The sequence below is a fragment of the Lissotriton helveticus genome, chromosome 1_1 (genome assembly GCF_964261635.1).
Source record: "Lissotriton helveticus chromosome 1_1, aLisHel1.1, whole genome shotgun sequence".
NCBI classification, from domain to species: domain Eukaryota; kingdom Metazoa; phylum Chordata; class Amphibia; order Caudata; family Salamandridae; genus Lissotriton; species Lissotriton helveticus.
This window is the reverse complement of record NC_136057.1, coordinates 843,009,540-843,031,740: the sequence shown is the minus strand read 5'-3', so window position 1 is coordinate 843,031,740 and position 22,201 is coordinate 843,009,540. Positions and strand designations below refer to the sequence as shown.

The 22,201-nt window shown below is 43.7% G+C and overlaps 1 protein-coding gene across 2 annotated transcripts in view; it reads left to right on the top strand.

Annotated features, from left to right (window-relative positions):
* NT5DC3 (5'-nucleotidase domain containing 3) overlaps window positions 1-22,201 on the top strand; it is a 377,890-nt gene that overhangs the window by 229,174 nt on the left and 126,515 nt on the right. For both annotated transcript variants that reach the window (XM_078674858.1, XM_078674850.1), the window contains exons 9-10: window positions 5,683-5,784; window positions 18,921-19,002. In XM_078674858.1, coding sequence (XP_078530984.1) covers window positions 5,683-5,784; window positions 18,921-19,002 — 184 coding nt within the window. The remainder of the gene's footprint in view (window positions 1-5,682; window positions 5,785-18,920; window positions 19,003-22,201) is intronic.

Genomic DNA, 22,201 nt, shown 5'->3' with positions numbered 1-22,201 from the left:
CCTACCGGATGGCCTGAGTTTGCTGTAACTTCAGCTATGTCCTTCTCAGCAGCAGCAAATCCTTTTCAGCTGGACCTCTTAGTGACTGTATCTGGCCTTGTGGAGCCGTCTTTGGCTACAGACTGCAGGTTCGTCCCGCTTGAGGTTTTCGACTGCCACAACGTTGTCTAGGTCTGAAGGTAAAAATCTTCACTGTACTCCACAGCGACCTACTCCCCATCTATGGCGACAACCTCCTCTGTCTGGAAATCCAGATTTTCTCGATCTAAGTTTCACATCATTCTGGACGGCTTCACCCAACGGCTCCCCGATGACAACGATTCCTCGGACAAGGCCTGCTGCTTTGCCCTGCTGCTCTCCCTACTCCCGGACTTAACGTTATAGTTCGGTGAAGATGTGAGTTAAAACATACCATTTTAAACAAATAAAGCCACTGACACTAACCAGTAATAATAATTACTCTGCTTCCACTTTGTTAGAAGCTTTTAGTGCCATTTGCCACCAGGTCAATTTAGACCTGACTGTAAAAAATAGGCCAAACACAAACAGGGGCCCAAAGTGGTTTGATTCAAACTGTTCCAAGGCTCATTCGATCCTCTTAAAAGCTCTAAAAAACGAACCAAGAGAAAAAGAACTGATAGCACTATTATATTTTTTTCTAAGTGATGCTATCAGGACGAGGAAATCCGAAATCAAAAAAGAGGCATGGAACGATTTATTATCACCCGACATACAGAGGGATAGCTCTAGATTTTGGGCGATAATTAACCACCCTTTTTTCGTGGGCGTAGAGAAGAGGAGAGCAGATTGCACCATACCCGATGAACAGTGGGTTACACATTTCAGTAACATCTATAGCTGCCCTGATAATACCTCAGGATGTGAAACACAGTTTACACAAGTAGCAGCTATTATCCCATCCTTTAGCACTGATGAGGTAAAAAAAGCCATCAGTGACACACACTCGAAAAAGGCACCGGGTCCCGATGGGGTTCCCGCAGATTTCTTTAAGAGTGCCCCCGAACTAAGCACTAAAATTCTCACTAATATTTTTAATGCTACAAGAAATTTTAATTTTCCTACCAGCTGGTCCAAGTCTACCATAATACCGATTTTTAAAAAGGGACAAAGGACAGATCCGGCCTGCTACAGGCCAATCTCCCTTATTGATTCTAGTGTTAAAATTCTAGGGAGAGTCCTTTTGGGAAGACTGAACCAGTTTTTAGAAGGGAAGGGTGCCATGTCAAATGCACAATATGGCTTTAGAGCCAAAAGAGGAACCTTAGATCAGTGTTTAAATCTAGAACTGATCATAAGTAAATATGTTATTGCTAAGGGGGGCTCACTGTACATGGCCTTTATGGACCTCTCCTCAGCTTTTGACCTGGTTAACAGGGCTAAGCTGTGGAGGGTCCTTCTGTCCATGGGCATTGATGCCCCCCTGGTAAGGTACCTAGCGGAACTACACAGAGATCTCAAAACCTCGGTCAGGGTGACTAGTGAAGGAAGATGTACCTGTCATTTTAAGTCAGAGAGGGGGGTTAGACAGGGGTGTATCCTGGCCCCCCTTCTCTTTACTCTCTACATAAATGACCTTGAGGCAGTTCTGGTAGATTCCCATATTGACATCCCACGTGCAGGAGAGATAAAGATACCTGTCCTCTTGTACGCGGACGATGCCGTCCTCTTAGCACGCTCCGGAGTGGCATTAAACAAACTCCTTTCATCATTTGGGGATTTCATGTCCTCCCTGGACATGAAAACTAACGTTGAAAAATCCCATGTGATGATAGCAGGAGCTGCAGGCAGAAAAAGAAAAACTAAATCCTTTTTCTGTGCTGGGAAGGAAGTTAGGAGAGTTCCGTCCTTTCCCTATTTAGGAGTAATTTTCGATGAAAAGGGTACGTGGGGCCCTCAGCTTCTGGCTAAAAGCAACGCTGTAGCAAGAGCGGCTGCTGGGTTGCTTGGTTTCGCCAGAAAACTTGGAGCCCGTCCCATGGAAAGCATTATAAAGGTTTATAAAGCTAAATGTTTGTCGGTTGCTCAATATGGCTCTGTTATTTGGGGGCACACAAATCATGAGTTCGATAAAATTCAGAAAGTAGAAAATAAATTTCTGTGAACTCTGCTTTCTGTCCCTCAATCAACTTCTACATACATTATACACTCAGAGCTTGGATTGGGCTATATTACCGACCTTCTGAAATTAGCCCCAGTTATTGGCTGGCTGAAAGTCTGGTTAAACCAGGAGCTTACTTTAAACCACTCAATCCTTAAAGATTGTTTAGCCCTGGTCAGAGCGCGCAATATTCTATGGCTAAAATATGTTCAGACTCAGTTGACATTAGTCGGCCGACCTGAACTTTTTTCTTCTCCTCATCTGATAAGTCAGGAAGACTTAAAAGTAGTTAAAAATCTCCTGACAAATTTTTATATTTCGGAGAGGGAAGCTACAGATTTAATTAAACCAACGGTCAGGAAACATTGTATGCTAATAACAGACCCAGGAACGGAACCATACCTTTTATTGGTCAATAAACCATTCCATCGTTTCCTCTTAACAAGATTCCGCCTGGATTTGATCCATCACATTCTGGGTAATTTTAAAAAGTGGTCTAGACCTGAAAATGCTGAACCATGTGATTGCGATAATTTTTCCATTCAGGACACGACTCATTTTACTTTCTTCTGCAGCCATTATCAAGAAAATAGGAAAAAATATTTGTTGCCAATACTGTGCAATTTGGGTTTTACACAGGTAAAACCAGCTTTGTTGTACCTGCAACTTCTTCCGAACCCAAAGGTAGCATTCTATGTTGCTAGCTTTCTGGTGGCAGGTGCTCGCACAAAAAAGCATCGTTCCGAAACTAAGCACTTTGTCCCAGGTTAATGTTTACTTTTTATACTGTACTGATTTTTTACTCTTTTTAATAATATGCACTATTTATTATGTATAATGTGATTTTAGGGTTTTTTAACCAAATATGTGTATTGATGAAATGAAATGTTGTGTATGTATCATTGCTCGTTCTTTTATGATTTTTAATAATCGAATAAAGATAATTGACTGACTGACTGACTGACACTAACCAGTTACAGTTATCTCAAGTAACTATAACTTGTGCACTCTCCTTTCGCTGATAATTTCCTCACATATTAATCACTCATGTTCCATCTCCAAATTGATAACATTCTTGTGAAGCAATGCGATTGAAGTGCAAATGATAACTCAATAGCTTTTATAAAAAGAGATGTTCAACGAATGTTAAAACCTATAGAACCTTTGGGCTGAACAATAAAGGATGTATTGAAATGAATGGAGACTAGTCCAGGAAAATCAACATAAACAGACAAGCAGTTCAGATGAGATAAAACGGAGTCTGCTAAAGTAGTTTGAGATATAAATGATAGTACAAGACATCTTTTTGTAATGTTTGATAATTAATGATGGCAAGACCCTGGCTGATCTGATTTAGATCCCTTGATAGTATGCAATAGCAGTTAAAAAAATTATACGCAGAAGTAATATAGTACTTGATGGGGATGCCCGATACAAGTAAAGGATGGAGTATGTTTCGTATATTGAATGAGTATAAGTTAACCAGACCAGCCTTACAGGATTAAAGTGTAAGGGAAATTCTAGATGCTTTATATAAAAAATGTGAGTACAAATCAAGTGAATTGATAAATTACCAATTGGATGGTGTATAATTTTTACAGTAATGAGACCAAAATAAAGTTCTGTGCACAATGCAGAAAAAGATGACAATCCTTTCAACGAACAAGGAACAGTTTTCACACTAGATGCAGTTCTGAAATCATTAAGTGTCATCAAAGACATAGTGATAGAAAAAAGAAAGCGGCAAGTGGAGTAAGACTGTCGACTGTATCAGAAAAAGGGTGTACAGGTCCCAAAAAATACAGGTAAGATTTGCATGATGAGCCTAGTAGGAGTTCAGGCAGCCCTTCAAAAACCGCTTACCCTTTATAGTACATTTCACAAGACATTGGTTGCAGTTGAAAATTTCCACACTGAAGAGATACAATGCCAGCTAAGCTATAATAGTATGTGTGGTGGCTTAAAAGTGTCACCAAGATTAACAATAGTGGCTTTGGACAGAATTTGCAATAATGACTTGAGTCAGAAATTATTTATGCATTTTAAGGTTCCCGTTTTAAATGTATTCCTTATCTGTCAGAGAATTAAAGCATTTTTGGTGCATAGGCTCAGATTAAAAGTTCTGAAATGCTCAACCCTAAAATGATGGTTCACGGGTGCTACAATGAGTCCAGTTGTCCTCTTAAGCCCTGTCTACAGGGATGAAATTGTTAGAGCCACCTGACACCAAGCACTGGGAAAAGTTTAATCGGCCAGTCGTTGGTCCAGTTGTCAGATCAATGGGATGGATTTTCTTCACTTCTCTTGTAGGAAAGGTCAGGCGACAGGGCCTGGTGCTTGATCCTGTATAGAGTCCACTTTCCCCCCCAAATAATTAGGATTTCCGCTTTTTCCTGAATCTCTGGTTGGTGATGAGAGCTCAGAGTAGCTGGATTACTGTGTTCCAGGTTTGTGCACCTCGGTCATTTACGCTTGTTCCTTCGTGTTTATTTGCCTCACCTTTTGTTTCTGAATTTTGGTCTCGAACATCTAGGAATATTCACTGTTTCTTCGTCTGTTAATATTGTAAAAGCAGCATAGACCCACGACCCCCACTTCATTGAACCACCAGTGGTTATTAACACAGTGACAAGCTGAATAATTCCAGAGTCTTTACACCACAAGCAACTAAGGGCAGCATTTGCAATAAATACCAGAAACCAAGTAGAGTTTCCAGCTGTGGAGAAAGCGGATTGGGTGGTAGTTACCAAGCTATACAAATTAAGGGTGCTGGTAGCTGGATTACCGTGTTACAGGTTTGTGCATCTCGGTCCTTTACGCTTGTTCCTTCGTGTTTATTTGCCTCACCTTTTGTTTCTGAATTTTGGTCTCGAACATCTAGGATTATTCACTGTTTCTTCGTCTGTTAATATTGTAAAAGCAGCATAGACCCACGACCCCCACTTCATTGAACCACCAGTGGTTATTAACACACAGTGACAAGCTGAATAATTCCAGAGTCTTTACACCCACAAGCAACTAAGGGCAGCATTTGCAATAAATACCAGAGACCAAGTAGAGTTTCCAGCTGTGGAGAAAACTGATTGGGTGGTAGTTACCAAGCTATACAAATTAAGGGTGCTGGATAAATATCTGTGGAACATTCTCCTGTCTTTAAATGACTAAAGAACAAATGCATTGGTCATTGATGCAAGAAGGACAAAAAAGGGTCAAGTGAAGTTGATATGCTCTTGAATGCTTGAATCATGCTTAAACTGCTGCTGTCACCATAGAACCTTCTTTTTCAGTCTGTTGCTGTTTGGAGTATCAGCGTAATCATGTTTTTAAAACGGATTTTGTAATGGCATTATTGAACAAGCCTCATTTGAAGTCATTTTCAATAAATTGTTTTAAAATTGGAAAATGTAAAGTTCGAATCCCTTAGAAATGAAAGAAAAAAACTTTCCCTGATATTTAAGGATACAAACATGACAAAACTAAACTTGTTTTTGCATTGTGAGATTTCATAAACAGTGTTACTATGCAGCGCTTCTGTAATAACAAATGGATGTTTTCCTTTGCAGGGACAAAGGCATGAATTTCATTGTTGGAAAGGACTGGCGGGACCTTTTCGATGTTGTAATCGTGCAGGCCGACAAACCAAACTTCTTCAACGATAAACGGAGGTAAAGATCCACAGGCTAAAGAGGTTTGTTTTTGCAAGGTTGAACCAAAAGTGGGTGCTGAAATGAATGTGCTCTTAATCTGTCACTCCTGAGATTATGGCATTAAATGATCTAAGCTGTTCCAATATCCCTGGGCGGCTATGAAATGGATGGATAGATGGATATTTTAACGACTATTCTTGCTATTGATATGTTGCCCTTGTTCCTTGTCTAGTAGGAATAGTCCAGAACAAACTGCAGGTCACTTTGTTCTGGACTATTCCTAATCCTATTTGTCTCTTGTGCTCCTGTTTCTCTCTAAACAGGAGCACAAGCAAACCAGACCAGTTTTGGCCTATTTGAGCCTCGTCAGTAGGGTGCAGGTTGAGTCCTATGGTACAGTGAGCACAGGAACACATCTGTGCATACCTGCTGGACCTAGGGCATTGCACTGAGGCAAACAAATAAGTGATGGGTGGATTGCCTGAATTCATCTCAGCTACTGGGAAATACTCTGAGCTTCAGCCCAGTTCATTGTTTCTTACCTACTGTGGCACCTCAGACAGAAACCAGCCAGCAATTCAGCTTTGGTCCGGCTCCAATAGGAACAGTCCAGAATGGACTGTCCCATCAGGTCTCCTGAATTTTTCTTAACCATTGAGTTGCAGCATTCTGTGAAGTGTTGATGGTTATTAAAAAAACTGATTCCAATAATGTACATTGTATTTCAAAGTGGCATTTGTTATGTGCTTTAAAATTATTTTGCAAAGAAATGTTTTAACTTCTACAAGAAGTTATACGTTTAGGTTTATATCTGTTTTATTACTTTAAATAGAAACATCACAACATCGCACCTACATCCACTGGCCTGTGAGGGACAATAGGAGACTAGACAAGGAGGGAGAAAGTGACTGGGAAAGGGAGGGGGGGGGAGTATACATAGGAAGAGGGAAAGGGAACCATTAGGGCAGATAAGGCTTGCTCGACAACCCCCAGTAAAGAGGGCGTTCACAATGACTGAGACATGAGTTAGGAGAGGGTAAGAAGTTCACACATTGCGGTCTCATTCAGCACTTTGCTATGTGTGAGTGAGGGGCATGCTAATTCTCTGAATTTGTGGGAGAAAAACTTTACACATGGGCCCAAGAGCATATCAAATTGTGGCATCTTCTGGTCAACCACCGCCGCCAATTTTTTAATGCCAAGAAGTTCCCATATATTATATAGCAAGTTGAGTTTGTGTAGGTGTGTTTGCCGTTCCCTAATGCAACAATATGACTTGTTTGGCTGTACAAAGGGCCAAGGTAATAGTTTGTCCTTTCGCCGATCTCAAAGGGTAGGTCAGGGCATTAGGAAGGCCTATGAGTATATAGCTAAGTATTTTACATCCTATCAATGGCGAATAGGACCTCAGACCAGTATTTCTGCAGTTTGGGGCAGTGCCAGAGGAGATGTATCAGTGTGCCTGTCTGTCCGCGTTCTCTTCAACAGTTTGTATCCCTGTCCTGCTTCCACTTGTAATACCAGTAGTATGCAAGCTTAAGAAGTCTCTTTACCTCGAAACCCTGCGATCAGAAGTGTAGGCTCTTCTCAAAATATCCAACCATTCTTTTGGGGTAAAAGGAAGTTCACATTCCAATTCCCATTGTTGCTGTGCTGCTGTTTTGGTGTGGGACAGTGGGGCATTGAGAAAAGCATAGATGTCGCAGTCAAGGCTCTTCTCTGTGTGTCGGGTGAGTAGCGACTTTTCAAATGGCAGGAGGGGTCGACTACTATAGGGACGGTTGTGTTACCCAATGACTCATTGCTACATATTACCAGTGTGCAGCGAGGGGGATGTCGTAGCTAAGGCTGATCTGCGCGAAGTCTATCAGCCCATCCTGATCAAAGAGGTCGCTTATTCTTTTACAGTTAGCCTGCTGCCATTTTGCGACTGCCATCCCCTGATATGCAGGTGCAAAGTCAGGGTTCACTATTATCTGGGTTTGGGGCGTGATGCAGGTAGATAGTTTCCTTGATATTGCACCCTGTCCCATGTACCCATCGTCGCCCTGAGCACAGGGGAAAATAGACCCCGGTCGGCTTATGATGTTTGGGCAGCTATGGCACCTTTCAGATAAGGTTCCCGGCTACTGTCTGATCTATAAAGCACCAGTACTTCTCTGTATGGGGTCTAGCCCACTCCACTAAATAACGGAGCTGTGCCGCATGATAGTGTCCTGCGAAATGCCCAGCCCACTCTCTGCTGAAGCCAGGCATGACTGTTTTTTGCCATGCCGGCCTTTTTACCCACCAGATGTAGTCCTTGATAAGGTGGTGCAATTTTCTCAGTGTGTTTGCAGTGGTGCAATTTTTTCAGTGTGTTTGCAGTGGAGGCTGCAATAGCAGCGACTGCATGACGGAAAGTATCCTGGGCAGAAGGGTTATGCAAAAGAAACAATTGATGGACGGAATGCTGGACAATCACCCCCAGTCACAAGGATCTGGGTTTAATCCATCATTCTTTTGCTCACCACCCCAGTTTGGGCCCAGCCATATGCAAATCATTCTTGACCCTGTTCCTTCTGGGAACAGTCCAGCCCGAACTGCCAAGCCAGGTCCTCCCTGGACCGGAAGCACGCAACCTTGGACCGGTTTCAGGGCATCACCCTTCATCAGCCAGGCTACCTTGAATCAAGTGGTGTAGTGAGCACGGGACCCACGTCTCGGTATACCCTTCCCCCTTAGGGGGACATATGCAAAAGAAACAATTGATGGACGGAATGCTTGACAATGCAAACATTCACCCCCAGTCAAAAGGATCCGTGTTTAATCCATCATTCTTTTGCTCACCACACCACCCCAGTTTGGACCCAGCCATATGTGAATCAGTCTTGACCCTGTTCCTTCTGGGAACAGTCCAGCCTGAACTGCCAAGCTTCGTGGGACCGGTTTCAGGGCATCACCCTTCATCAGCCAGGCTAGCTTGAAACCAGTGGTGTAGTGAGCACGGGACCCACGTCTGGCAATACCCTTCCCACTTAGGGAGACATATGCAAAAGAAACAGTTGATGGACGGAATGCTGGACAATGCAAACATTCACCCCCAGTCACAAGGATCTGGAGACGTGCTATCCTGGCTGATGAAGGCTGAAAGCCCGAAACCAGTCCTAGGATGCTAGTTTCCAGTCCAGGGGGGACCTGGCCTGGCAGTTCAGGCTGGACTAGACTGATTTACATATGGCTGGGTCCAAACTGGAATGGCATGGTGAGCAAAAAACTATGGATTTAGGCCAAGATCTCTGTACTGGGGTGAATGTATGACATTGTTCTGCATTCTGTCCATCAATTGTTGTTTTTGCAGTAGGGTTATGCCTTCTCCCAGCCAGGAGAGGGCATAACCTTTCCAGGAAAGGAGATCAGAGGGTGCAGTACACAGGAGCACTGCACATTTACTCTCGTCGGTGCGCGCCGGTTTAAAGTGAATGTGAAGGCTCAGATATACAACCCCTTGGGTGGTCCAGGTAAACGAGAAGATATGCATGAGACAGTCAGTCTTTGGAACAGTAAGATTAAGTGCATGTGATTCCTGAATGTTTGCTTTCAACCCTGATGATTTCCAAGTGCCTCTGACTCTCATCAGTGGGGGTAGAGAATGAATCGGGTGTGTGAGGGCAAGCATAACCTCATGCACATATAGGGCGAGCTTGTGTTCTTCCCCCCATGCATATACCTGTGATAGTAGGATTACTGCGGATTCTTTCTGCAAATGGCACCATGTAAAGGGCAAAGAGAACCTGGGACACGGGACAACCCTGATGGGTGCCTCGAGCAATGTCGAAGAGATGCGACATCAGCCCAGATCCAGCGATGGAACCACTGCCCAAGGCCGATTTTATTGAGCACTGATTGGAGGTATGGCCAGTGCACTAGGTCGAATGCCTTCTCGGCGTTGACTGATAACAGAAGGGAAGGTATACAGGAGTACTGGGTTTTGTCTGGGAGGTGGCCAAAGCGTTTGCTGTTATCACTGCAGCCTCTCTCTGGTATGGACCCAGCCTGGTCAGGATCCACCACACTTTGCATGTATGGGGTGAGGCTGGCCGCCAGGATGGTAGTAAAGCACTTAGCATCATCGTTTAATAAATAAATTGGCTGGTAGGTAGGGGCAACAGAGGACAGGGTCTTTGCCCGGTTTGATTATTGAAATGGTAACCGTTTCATGGTGTCTGTGAGGTTACCGGTAGTGCTGAATGAGTTGTAAAGGCACGTAAGGAGAGGAGTTAGAGGTGTTGCGAATATATTATAAAATTCAGACGTGTAACTGTTGTAGCTCTGGGCTGTGCCTGGTTGCAGTCCGCTAATAGTCTCAAGCACCTCCTCATTGTGAATGTCCCTGTCTAGTTGCTAGGAGTCATCTTGAGGGATGCGATCCAAGAGAACCTGCACAAAGAAGGACTCCACATCCTCCCTCCCGAGTGCCCCAACTGAATATAAGGTGGCACTGAAGTAATGAAAGGCCTGGGCAATTTGCTCATATTGGTGTTGTCTAGCGTCTCGCTGTCCCTCAATTTCGGCCACTCATCGTTTAAGGGCCTAAGCCCATAGGCAGTGAGCCAACAGGCGGCCCTCTTTGTTGCCCTCTGCATAGTATTTCTGCTTAGTACACAGAAGGGCATACTCCATCGTGCCCATATCTAGTGCTTGAAGTTGTTTACGTACCAATGTGAATTGGTGCCTCCCTTTGTGTGAGCTTGATTTTTTTATGTGTCTACTCTAACTATTTACCCCTCCCTCTAGGCAGATCCTCTTGTTCTTTCTATCCCTATTGAGTTGGCGTCCATAGCTATAAGGTGGCCCCAAATCCCTGCCTTCATAGTGCCCCATAACAAAGCTATGGATGTGTCAGGAGTGTCCTTGATGTCTAAAAAGATGTGAATGGCTTTCGTGACCTCAGATATGGTGGATTCGTACGTCAAGAGTTTGTGATTGAGGTGCCAAGTGCGGTGTGGAGGTGTGAAGCTGGACACGTGAAGCGTGATGCAGACAGGAGAAAAGACCTACTACATTCCCCCCCTTTGCTGAAACGCACAACAGCCGTTGCTCCTGAGTATAACTCCCTTAAAAATTGGATTATCGACTTTTCCACGCCCAGCCGTGACATCAAATCCCATAATTTGTGGTGGGACACGCAATCGAAAGCCGATGTAAGATCAACAAATGTAAAATACAAACGCTCCCTTTTTATCACAGTGTATTTCTGCTGGATCAAAAACAAATTTAGACCCTGCTCTGTTGTTCCTATACCCTTTTGAAATCTAAATTGTAAATCACTAATTGCCCCAACCTCCTCCGCCCAGTTTTGTAGTTTAGCTAAAATCACTCTGCCAAGGATCTTTATTGATGAATCCAATAGGGATATTGGCCTATAACAGGCACAGTCTTGTCTGTTTCCCTTCTTATAAATAGGTACGATAATAGATGTAAACCAGGAAGGAGTCAGTCCCCTTATAAGAGCTGCATTAAAAAGTTGTACAAGTATCGGGCCCCATAATTCAAAATTTGACTTGTACAAATCTGCCGGAATTCCATCTGGGCCGGCCGCCTTACTACCCTTTGTAGCTCCCAGACTTACAAGGATCTCTGGTAATGTTACCTTCAGTTCATTTACCTCCTCAACTAATTCGCCTTCTATATTTAGATCTATTTTTTTCCGCCTCATCTACTGGCATATACAGGGTGGAAAAATGCGCGACCCAATCATCCTCATTAATAGCAATTTCCATCCGTGCTTTAGTATTTTCATATGGAAGGGGGGCGTTTGCCACCCTCCAGAAGGTAGACATATCTTTTGTTTGTGAGGCTGTACAAAGTTCTTCCCATACTCCTTTTTTAATGGCATTTCTTCTATCTTTTAGAGCCTGGTTATAACCTTTCCTTAAAATTCTTATCTGTGTAATATCACGTGGATCCTTATGTATTGCATGCTTGAGTTCTGTTAGGGCCTTAGTACAGGACCTATCAAACCATCTTGTACCCTTCTTTAATCCATTTTTTGACACTAATTTCAGATTATCTTTGATAGTGGATGCAATAGTGCTAAAATTGGCTATTATACTATCACTATCAGAATCTTCGTCTAAGCAGATTTTAAAATTATCGGGGCAACTAATTACCTTTTTTTTAAGAAAGTCTTCCGGTACCACCTTACTCCACTTGAGCGTATACCCATTTTGCCTCCCTAATATAACATCTGGTGCAACCTGTACTGGATCATTATGACAGGGTAAAAAAAGGTTCTCAATCTCAAGTATTTGCGGTAGGTGGTCACTCAATGGTGCATCCAAAATTTTAAAAGTAGCTAACTTATGACCATAACCATTTGAACAAAGGCAATCTATGGTAGTGGATGCACCCCTCCCAATAAAGGTTGCTTGAAAAGGTACTGGTTGCTGGATCATTTCGTTGACAAAACCCAAATCATAATCAAACAATAGTTCATTCAATAAGTCCCCGGTCTCTGTGTGTTTAAAATGTGGTAAATTAACGGCCTGCTCCAACATTAAACCACAAATGCCTTTACATCCTTTTGTGCATAATGGACAATTAAAATCACCCCCCCATAAAATCATTACCTCCTTTCCACTGTTAGCTAGCTCACGCTGCAAATCATTGGCTAACATTTTCAAGATGTTTCGTGACATATTACCTGGAATGTTATTATAGAAGTTTATAATTACAAAACACAGTCCAGTTTTAGTACCTATTACTAATTTATGGTAGAAATCACACTTAGAATAAAAGCGTACCCTCTCATACCCTAAACCATTCGAGAGGTACGTAATCAGGCCACCCTTCGGTCTTCCAAATGTAACACCTATTGCTGGAGTACAAAACGTTTTATAACCATTTAAATGTATCTGGTCTGTAGCCCAGGTTTCCTGGAGAGCCATAATGTCCATATCTTTTGTGACAGTCTCCCAGGAAGGATTAATAATTTTTGTTTTTAGTCCTGCCACGTTCCAGAACATTAAGGTACATATATTGTTGTTTCGGTCCGTGCTACCAATAGTCCTGGTATCTACTCCATTGGGTTTTTAGTCTCGTTCTCCAAGATGTTGGTCACGTTTAATGTATCATTAACAATTAATACGTTTTTTCCGTTTTCCTGCCTTGTACTCGTAACAGATGGTAAGATGTTCCCAGCGCTATCCAATGGCTTACCTAGGGTGGATAAAAACGTGGAAGATTCTAGTGCCTGGTTGTCTAACTGTCAATCTACTGCCTCCAAATCGCTAAATCGATTGAAGCAGGGGATGGAAAACGGAGCATGTTGTGGATCCCTCCATTCTGCATGTCGATATTGATTTGGATAGTTTATTCCCCCTCTCCTTCGTTGAATTGTAGACCATCCTTCATTTACCCCTTCCCCCCATGTATTATATGCTGGATCATGACGCGTTTCGTGACCCCACCCTCCCCGAGGATGATTAGGGCCCCTCATCCAACTCCATCTATTATCTGTGGGCTGTGCTGGCATATAGAAAAAAGAGTGGTCTTGCCACAATTGTTGCTCCATTATTTCTCTTAACCCTTTGACAAATATGATCCACTGATATGGGGTCGTCAAATGTTACCACCACACAGTCTCCTTGTAGTCTCTTTGTAGTTTTCCCCACCCAGGGGACCCGTTGTACCATTAAAATGTTACTGGTTATATTCGGTGTGAGGGGGTGATTAGAATTCAACCAGTGGAACACTTTATTTTTAAGTGCCCAAAATGATTCTGTAACCTGGGCAGCTAATTCTGGGACCCCAGTTAAGATTACTACGTAAGGGCAAGCGTCTGGTGGTAGATTGATCCCTCTACGTTTTTCCATTCTATCTTGAATCGGTTTTTCAGTAGTATTGATAGCGGTATCTGATTTATTTTTATTCACCACAGTAGGTGGAATAGATTTAATTGGATTTTTACTTGTCACAGAAGGGCAAGCTTTTAACAAAGGAGTATTAAGTGCAGGTTTAGTGACTTCAGCTAAAGATGTGTTTGTTATTTGTAACTTATTTGGAGGAAGGGTTGGCTGTACTAATTTTTTAGCCTGAGTCGGGCGCAGGGCTTCTATAACCTTATGGATAGCTTTTAGTTGTGTTTCTATTGCCTGAAGCTTGTTTTCCAAGGGACACAGCAAAGATTTGATAAGGGTTTTTAATGTTAATATGAAGGGATCTTCCCTATCCATATTAGGATCTTCCCTATCTATATTAGTGGCTGTACTATTGGGTGTGGAGCTATTATTAAAGATATCCGCCAAGGTGTCATCTAGAGTAGAGTCGATAATGGTCAAAGGCATCGTTAGAGGACCAACTACTTCTTTCCTAGTGTCCTCTCCAGTAGCTCCCCTTGTTTGCTCTATACTATTTATGGGTCCCGATTTATGTACAGGTGTCACATTTTTCTTTTTATGGATAGCAATGTTTTTAGGATGCCTATTTTTAGGGATAGCTCCCTCCCTTTTCCCTTGTTGCTCAATGTTACTCGTTTCCACCTGAGGATCTATTTGCGAAGAAATCAAAATATTCCCAGATGGTGCCAAATGCTGTGAGTCTGGGGAACAAGAGTCCCGGAATTCTAGCTGGGTGATCATGTTGTTATGGACCTCTACCAGTATCTGCTCAGAGGTGGTCCGGCCCACGACGTTCTCAGGGCTGCGGGCCTCAGCAATATGGCCCATAGAGGACCTCTTCGCAAATGCTAGATCCTGGGACACCCTCCTCTCCATTAGGACAATTCCCTGGTCAATCAATGTATTTGTGCGTATGATAAAATCATCGAGGGTCCCAATCAACTTTGCCCCTCCAGCAGCAGCCTTACTTCTAGTTTCACTAGGCATAGTATGGCGTGTAATAGATCAGGAATAATACCTCTATGGACAGGCTAAAAAAAAAGGAATGTCATATGAAGGGGATTAGATAAATCGAAAATAGAAGCCTACCGGTCCAGGAGAAAGGCAGCAAAAAGGTCAAAGTTTCGGGCCCAGCCCAGCCTCCTCCGGCCTCGGATGGCCTAAGACGGCCCGCCCTCTGCCCGGGCTCAGCCCGGCGCAATCCCGCGCGCGATCCTGCGACGCGGGGAGTGCGCGCAATTTCAAGTGCCTCCGGTGGCGGCAAATGACGCTGGCGGCTCCAGCCGCAATGCCCCCAGGGAGTTGTGGTTCCCCTCGCTACAGCTGCTAAGATGGTGCGCGGCGGCGAGGGAACCAGCGGGAGTGATGGTAGGCTCTCCTGAGTCTACGTCAGCGGGACCACGGGCTCCTGATTCCTGCCCCAACAGCACAGTCAATGAACTTCCACCCGCTCCACCGGGAGTGCGCGCAATTCAAGCGCCTCCGGTGGCGGGAAATGACGCTGGCGGCTCCAGCCGCAATGCCCCCAGGGAGTTGTGGTTCCCCTCGCTACAGCCGCTAAGATGGTGCGCGGCGGCGAGGGAACCAGCTGGAGTGATGGTAGGCTCTCCTGAGTCTACGTCAGCGGGACCACGGGCTCCTGATTCCTGCCCCAACAGCACGGTCAATGAACTTCCACCCGCTCCACCGGGAGTGCGCGCAATTTCAAGCGCCTCCGGTGGCTGGAAATGACGCTGGCGGCTCCAGCCGCAATGCCCCCAGGGAGTTGTGGTTCCCCTCGCTACAGCCGCTAAGATGGTGCGCGGCAGCGAGGGAACCAGCGGGAGTGATGGTAGGCTCTCCTGAGTCTACGTCAGCGGGACCACGGGCTCCTGATTCCTCCCCCAACAGCACGGTCAATGAACTTCCACCCATATTACTAATACTATTTGCCTATTTATCAGCACAGAACTCGATCATGACAGCTGCTGGATTGTACAGTTCTTTCTCTATATTGTTCTACCAACTGAGACTGCTCCTGCTTCCTTGAAGTGTTGTAGGATGTGTAGTGTAAGTCCTTCAAATAGTTTTGCCTATGATCGTCCCATCCACAGATAATCAATTTCCCCTGCTGTCCTTTTCTTCTTTATCACTTTGAGGTGACTAAGAATAGCATTTAGATTTTTACCAGAAGTAAAGAAATAATTACATAAGTTAAAGATGCTTCTTAAACTCCTTCAAAATTCCTCAATTAAACTCTCTACTTATAAAGCTCAACCTTGCAAAGTTATCTTCCATCACAAATGTCTTTCATCAGGGATATGTCTTTGGGATATTTTCCCCTTCAGCTCACCTAACATATTGGGGGGGGGGGGAATCTGCTAGGGATCAATCAAGCTTTTGTTTGGGAAATTTAATTCAAAAAGCCATGACAATAATGTTATAATGCTGTCAGCATACTAGCTATGGAGAATCTTGATCTTCCTTTTCTGTCTCTCAATAGATTATTATTATTTTTTTAATTGACCAGGAGTCTTATCCAAATACTCTTTCTTTAGTTTGCAACTAACACTTCCATTCAAAGGATTGGGAACAAAGCCAAGTTTGATATTGTTGACAACATTTCGACCCACTACAGGATATGGGATCTCATCAGGACCAAACAATGTAAAGGACACCTAGTGAAAGGGTACAGAAGAAATCTTAATACAGAGCCCTAGATCACTGGCAAAAATGTAGATTAAGACATGGAGTTAAACCTGCCTGATAGAACCGAGAAGAAACACAAAAGTGCACACCACCAGAAGTGCTAAAATAAAATCATATTTCTTACATGGACCCATGTAGGAACTGTGTGTAAAAATACGGAAAATAATTTATGTACTGAATCATTGCCCTTTTTTCTGACCCCTGACATCACCTTCTCTCCATGAAGGAAAATCCTAAAGTGTGTTTAGATAATTTCACTTGGTACCAAGGCAGGTTTTGGTCTATGTGAACCTCTTCAATTAGGTGCAGATTGGTTCTAGGGGTACAGTGAGCATGGACCCACCTCTGAGCATACCCTTCGTGCTATAATGAAGATTACCAAACAATGATGGTTGGAATATTTTAATTTAATCCCGGCCAGTGGTAATTACTTAGGCCACATCTGAATCCATTTTTTTTGCCCACCGAGCCACTGCAGATTAGACCCAGCTTGATGCAGGTCACCTTTGTTCCTGGGCCAATAGGAACTGTCAAGCCAGGTTTTCTCTGAGCTCTAACACAAGCAACCATAGACCGACTCTCCAGTCAGGGGCAGATTGGTTCTAGTGGCTCAGTGAGCAGGAAACTCCTGTATGGAGATATCCGTCATAACTATGGTGTCAAAATAAAAGATACAAAAAAGTAATGAAAGGAGTGGTTGGATTAATCTCTACCATGAGTATATGCTGTCCTTTTTAGCCTCCCTAGTCTGCAAGTATGCTGCTGCTTACAAGCTCGTTCTGTTGTCAATCTCGCTATTCTCAATTCCGGCAGCCTCCATCTGGGGTAAACTTCTTCGTCATTTTCAAACTCGGCCTCACTGCGTTCAGAATGCCTCGAAGACCTCCCTGTTCTCAAGCCAGCTATTTTCATTAATTCAAAAGCACCGAGATACCCTCTGGTGATAGTGTGCTCTATAGCTAATAAATGCCAAGTGCTGCATGCCGAGAGGCTGGCAGAAACAGGCATCCATGAAAGGGCTGTAGGGAAAAGCTGAGCTGGGACTCTCGTGCTTATGAGATGCAGCACATACGAAATCAATGGCTTGCCATGCAGGGTATTTACTGAGGAAGGCACGTGTAATGAGAGGGCGCATGGTGGAGCTAAAACACAAGCTGGGATATCATTAAGGACAGCTCGAACACTAGACAATATAAGCTCGATAAATCTAAACTGATTTTATAAGCTAGTTAAATCTAAACTGGGCTGTGAACTTAACGATAAAAGGAAAGCTATGTCTTGCTAATGACTAAACCGTCAACCTCAGTAACAAAGGAATGCCCTGGCTATGTCTTCTTCCACTTGGACATTTGAATTCATTGTACAGTACCAGGATACTAACAGCAGGAAAGTGGCGAAGGGCTGAAAATGCTTGCACACCCGGAACAGCCGTAGACTGAAACCTGCCAATATTTTCGCCCTAAGAAGTGTTTTAGCAAAGGGAAAGCACGGTAATTCTGATTCACAGAATCATTGGCACGTGCAGCTCAGACTAGCACGTATGTATGTGTCTCGATATACCAGCACAAGGTATTGAGAAAAGGTGGCCTTGGTACTGGTAAAACCGTTCACTGGCCTGCAGTATTAAGCCCCAATGGTGCAGCATTTGCTGTGAGTAAATCTCGCTCTAAGGAGTGTGTGTAGCAGTGCAAGGATGTCCAGGGGGAAACTGTTATGTAAGTGCAGAATTGATTTTAAAGTGCATTTTTACACCTGTGAGGATGTTCCCCAATGTTCAGTTGTATAGCATATGCAATTACACGAACAAAAAAAATCTTAGTCATTATTTGGAATTACCAAAGTGTTGCCAGGAGTGCACCCACGGGAGGTCTTAGATGTGTGGGTGCAGATTAGGAACTCTGTAAAATAAAGAAGTTGCTCAGAGTGGAAAGGATTACAATAATCGAAATGCGTGGTAGGAATAGGCTCTCAAATGATTGGACAGAGCAGAAAACCTTTAGCCGCAATGACTGTTGCAATAGAATGAGATCCAGAATGCATTGATTTTTACTTTCAAGATAAATTAATAATTAGTAAGCTAAACGCAAGCAGTCTTTTCTTCGCCTTCCTCTAGCCAGGAGGGGAACAGTAATAGGGCTAGACTGCACCCCACTTGCTTTGTAAAACGAATGTTTGTAGACTTGAAATAATTGTGGAATTCATCACGGAGGTTTGTAGACCTATGCCAGGATAGAGACACAGTAGAGAAGTGAAAATGATAAACAATAGGACGATTCGGTGTCCTTTGCTGTGTCCTTGGTGTTGGAATGACAGATTCACCAGGGAAGGCATCACTTAAAAATAAGCTGTCGAGGTTTGAATGTCGCTATTCATTGCATCCGGGGTGGCTTAGTCGTAGGCGTTTCAAATAGTTTGCTTTGAAGGTGTGTATGTTACAGTTATGAATACTTGAAGCAAGACTTTAACTTTATTTACAAGTTCCTGACCAAATCATGAACAATTGGTATTCTCTGCCTACTGTGCTTTCATGTGGTTGTAGCACTGGTATGTGCTACTGATTTGATTTGTCTTTATTTACACTTTTAGACCTTTTCGGAAGGTGACTGAGAAAGGTGTTTTGCTGTGGGATAAAATTCACAGGCTAGACAAAGGTCAGATATACAAGCAGGTGGGTGTTTATTTTTTGCTTTTTTACTTGGATCTTATTTTGCCTGTTTCTATGCAAAGTTCAGTCCCATGATTTTCAGTATTTACAAACGTTTTAATAAATATCTCTTTTATATGTGTTGCAGTGTGTTCTCAGGGGCTTTTCTGATGCAGACTTCAATGATTATTGCATTCTAAACCTAGTTTTATGTCATCAATAATGTGATAAAAAAAAGTACCAGTCTTACCGACTGAGAATCACCAGAAGCCACCACATTGGCATAACCTTGATTTTCTTGTGGATGTAATCTCTTAATGGTAGGGGCTAATTTAGAGTTTGACAAAGTGAGTACTATTGATTAGAGTGGAGGAAGACGTTACTTCTGCCACCCCAAAGAAACTTTGTTAAACTTAGCGATGACTGCCGGACCATCGGTCATCTCTGTATCTGGAAAGGAACAGCAGTAGCACTGCAATGCTCTTGCAGGAGGGCTGCATCCAAGTAAATTGTGCCTGTTATAAGGCAATTTCATCTACTCTGTTGAGCGTATGACTGACATGAGCCCACAACATGTTGGTAAGGATTAAGGTGATCACACGTTCTCCATCCATGAGTCTATGATTTAAAACATTGACCAGAATGTTAAATGTTAAAGGACGTATACTTGTAAAGCGCACAGCTGCCCCAGCAAAGGGGCGTCCCGGCGCTGTATACCGCTGGGGAACCCGTCCTGGCTTTCCCTGTGGGATGGTCCCTACTGGGAATCTCCAAGGTGGAGCCAGGCATTCCTGGCGTTGATGGGGCCGTTGTGGAGATTAGGCAAGCTAATGCCCAGAGTTGCCGAGTGGGACCCCCAGGTTAGAGTAGGCACCGAGGTGAGAATTGTCGAGTCCGCTGACCCTGGTCCACGACCCTGCCGCGTTGGGAATTGAACCCTGGTCCCGGGCCGACTTCTGCTCCCGCGTCTGCTGCCTCTAACCAGTGAGCCACACCACTCCACTGAGACTGTTTCACCAGACAGGCGGCAAAAACCAACCTATATGATCCTCTGGAAGCCGGATTAAACCAAGGAGAGGTTGTAGCTAACTACTAACTAATATCCCTTATCAACAGCTTGAAAGTGGAGATTGGTCAGTAGTGTAGCGCAGTCAAAAGGGAGGCTAAAATGCTTATTTTACCCCAGCGGTGTCTGTATTGTTGTCCTCTGGTCCCAGAAGCACATTACGTTAGTTAAGAGGTGTATTCTGTGTAGCTTAAGCGAGACCACATAGAGATGCATGTTATTATATATATATATATATATATATATATATATATATATATATATATATATATATATATATATATATATATATACTGGACTCGTTTCTTGTAGATGGAATCTGCTTGCCCATCTGCCAGGGGTAGGAAAAAAATAAAGATACCGATTTTTCTGTTTGTCAGTGAGTCCTAAGACTGTCCTTCTTAACAGTCTTTGGACATAGTGGCTTGGCTGAGATGGCTTACTGCTTAGAATACTCCATTTTCTGTGGAAAAATAATCAAAGCTCCTTAAAAAGCTGCAGAGAAGGAGTTAGTTTATTGCTTAGGGCTTAAGGAATCTGTGGCACTTCTTGAAGATAAACAATACAGATAGCGTTTTTGCAAGAAACCCATCTGACAGTAGAAGAAGAGAGCAAAGTGTGACAGAAGTGGAGGGGGTTGTCTATTCTCTGCAACATACTCATCATACATGTGTTGGGCTAAACCTGGGGCACACTAGACAGACTTGGACGTACAGACTATAGGCAGTCACTACATTCACAGGCGATAATGTGGACCAGAAGCTTGCCTGACTGTTGAACAGGGAAAGGACTTCTTCCACTGTCCTCAGCCTGGTAAACACAGACAACGAGATTGATAACGCCGAAGGCTATTATTAATGCCCTGGGACAGTACCTTGGAGAGGTGTACAGAAGATCACAAGCACCCCAAACTGAGTCAGTAGAAGACTTGCTGAGGGGTATTACGATGCCGAAGCTTTCATTGACTCAGGCACTGGAATTAGACCAAGAATTGTACCTGGATCAGGTGTTAAAGGCTATGCAGGGCATGTCCAGGAGAAAGGCACTTGTAGCAGACGGGCCATGTCAGAGTTTTATAGCACGTTTCGGGGCAAACTTGCTGAGCGGCTCCTTAAGATCTATAAAGAGGCCACAGGAACAGGCAGGTTGCCAGCTTCTAGGAAGTAATCCATAATAACCATGCTCCCAAAACTAGAAAGAGACCTGGAGACGCTGGGATCTTACAGACCTCTCTTCGTCATTAATTCTGACACTAAAGTACTGGCCTAAGCACTTGCTATTAGACAGAGCCAAGCATTGGTGCCCGCGCACCTGTGTGGCATTATCTAAGTACACAACACTGATATGAACCCGAGACGAATTAGACATGTGCTGCATGAATTTGAACGGGAAAGGCGCACTAGTCACCTTGAGCACTGAAAAGGCATTTGACACCTTAGGCTGGGCATTTATGAGAAGAAGGGAATTGGACCACAGTTTCTGGGTTGTGGGTTTGGCTGTTATACACCAACCCAACTGCTAGAGTGTGGTCTGGAGGTAGAGTTTCCTGCAGCTGGATGGTGGAAAGGGGCTCGAGGCAGGGATGTTCATTATGCCATTATTGTGTACCATTGCAGACGAGCTCGTCTAGTAGCAACAAACTGGTAGCAACAAATTATGTAGTATCTATGTACACGGATGACACCCTGGTATACCTGATGTGCCCCAGAAATTCTGCCTCCCACTTACTGGCGAGCAGTGCCTACATAACTCAGTCCAATTTTGGAATGTCTTGCCACTCTTAGTAATTCAAAGGGTGGCTGTGGCAACAATGGTTTCCTCCCAAGTTGTCTGTACGCACTGCAAAGTTCTGTATGCCTGATCCCAAGGACTACTGTGTTGGAACTGGACAATCTATTAATTTCACTGGTGTAGGTGGGCAAAAGAATTAGAGTTCAGCTGGCAGTACGGAAAGGTGATAGAGAGGAGGGAGCGTTGGGAGTGCTGAATATGGAACTTTATTGCCAAGCCGCACAGCTCCAAAATGCAGCGATGTGGCGCAGAAACTTAGAGAACTGAGACATTTATTGGACGGACTGATAGAAACAGAATAATTGCCGGTTTGTTTATTGACTGGAACGACTCAACCCGAGGAGATCTCATATATAGTGCGGAGAG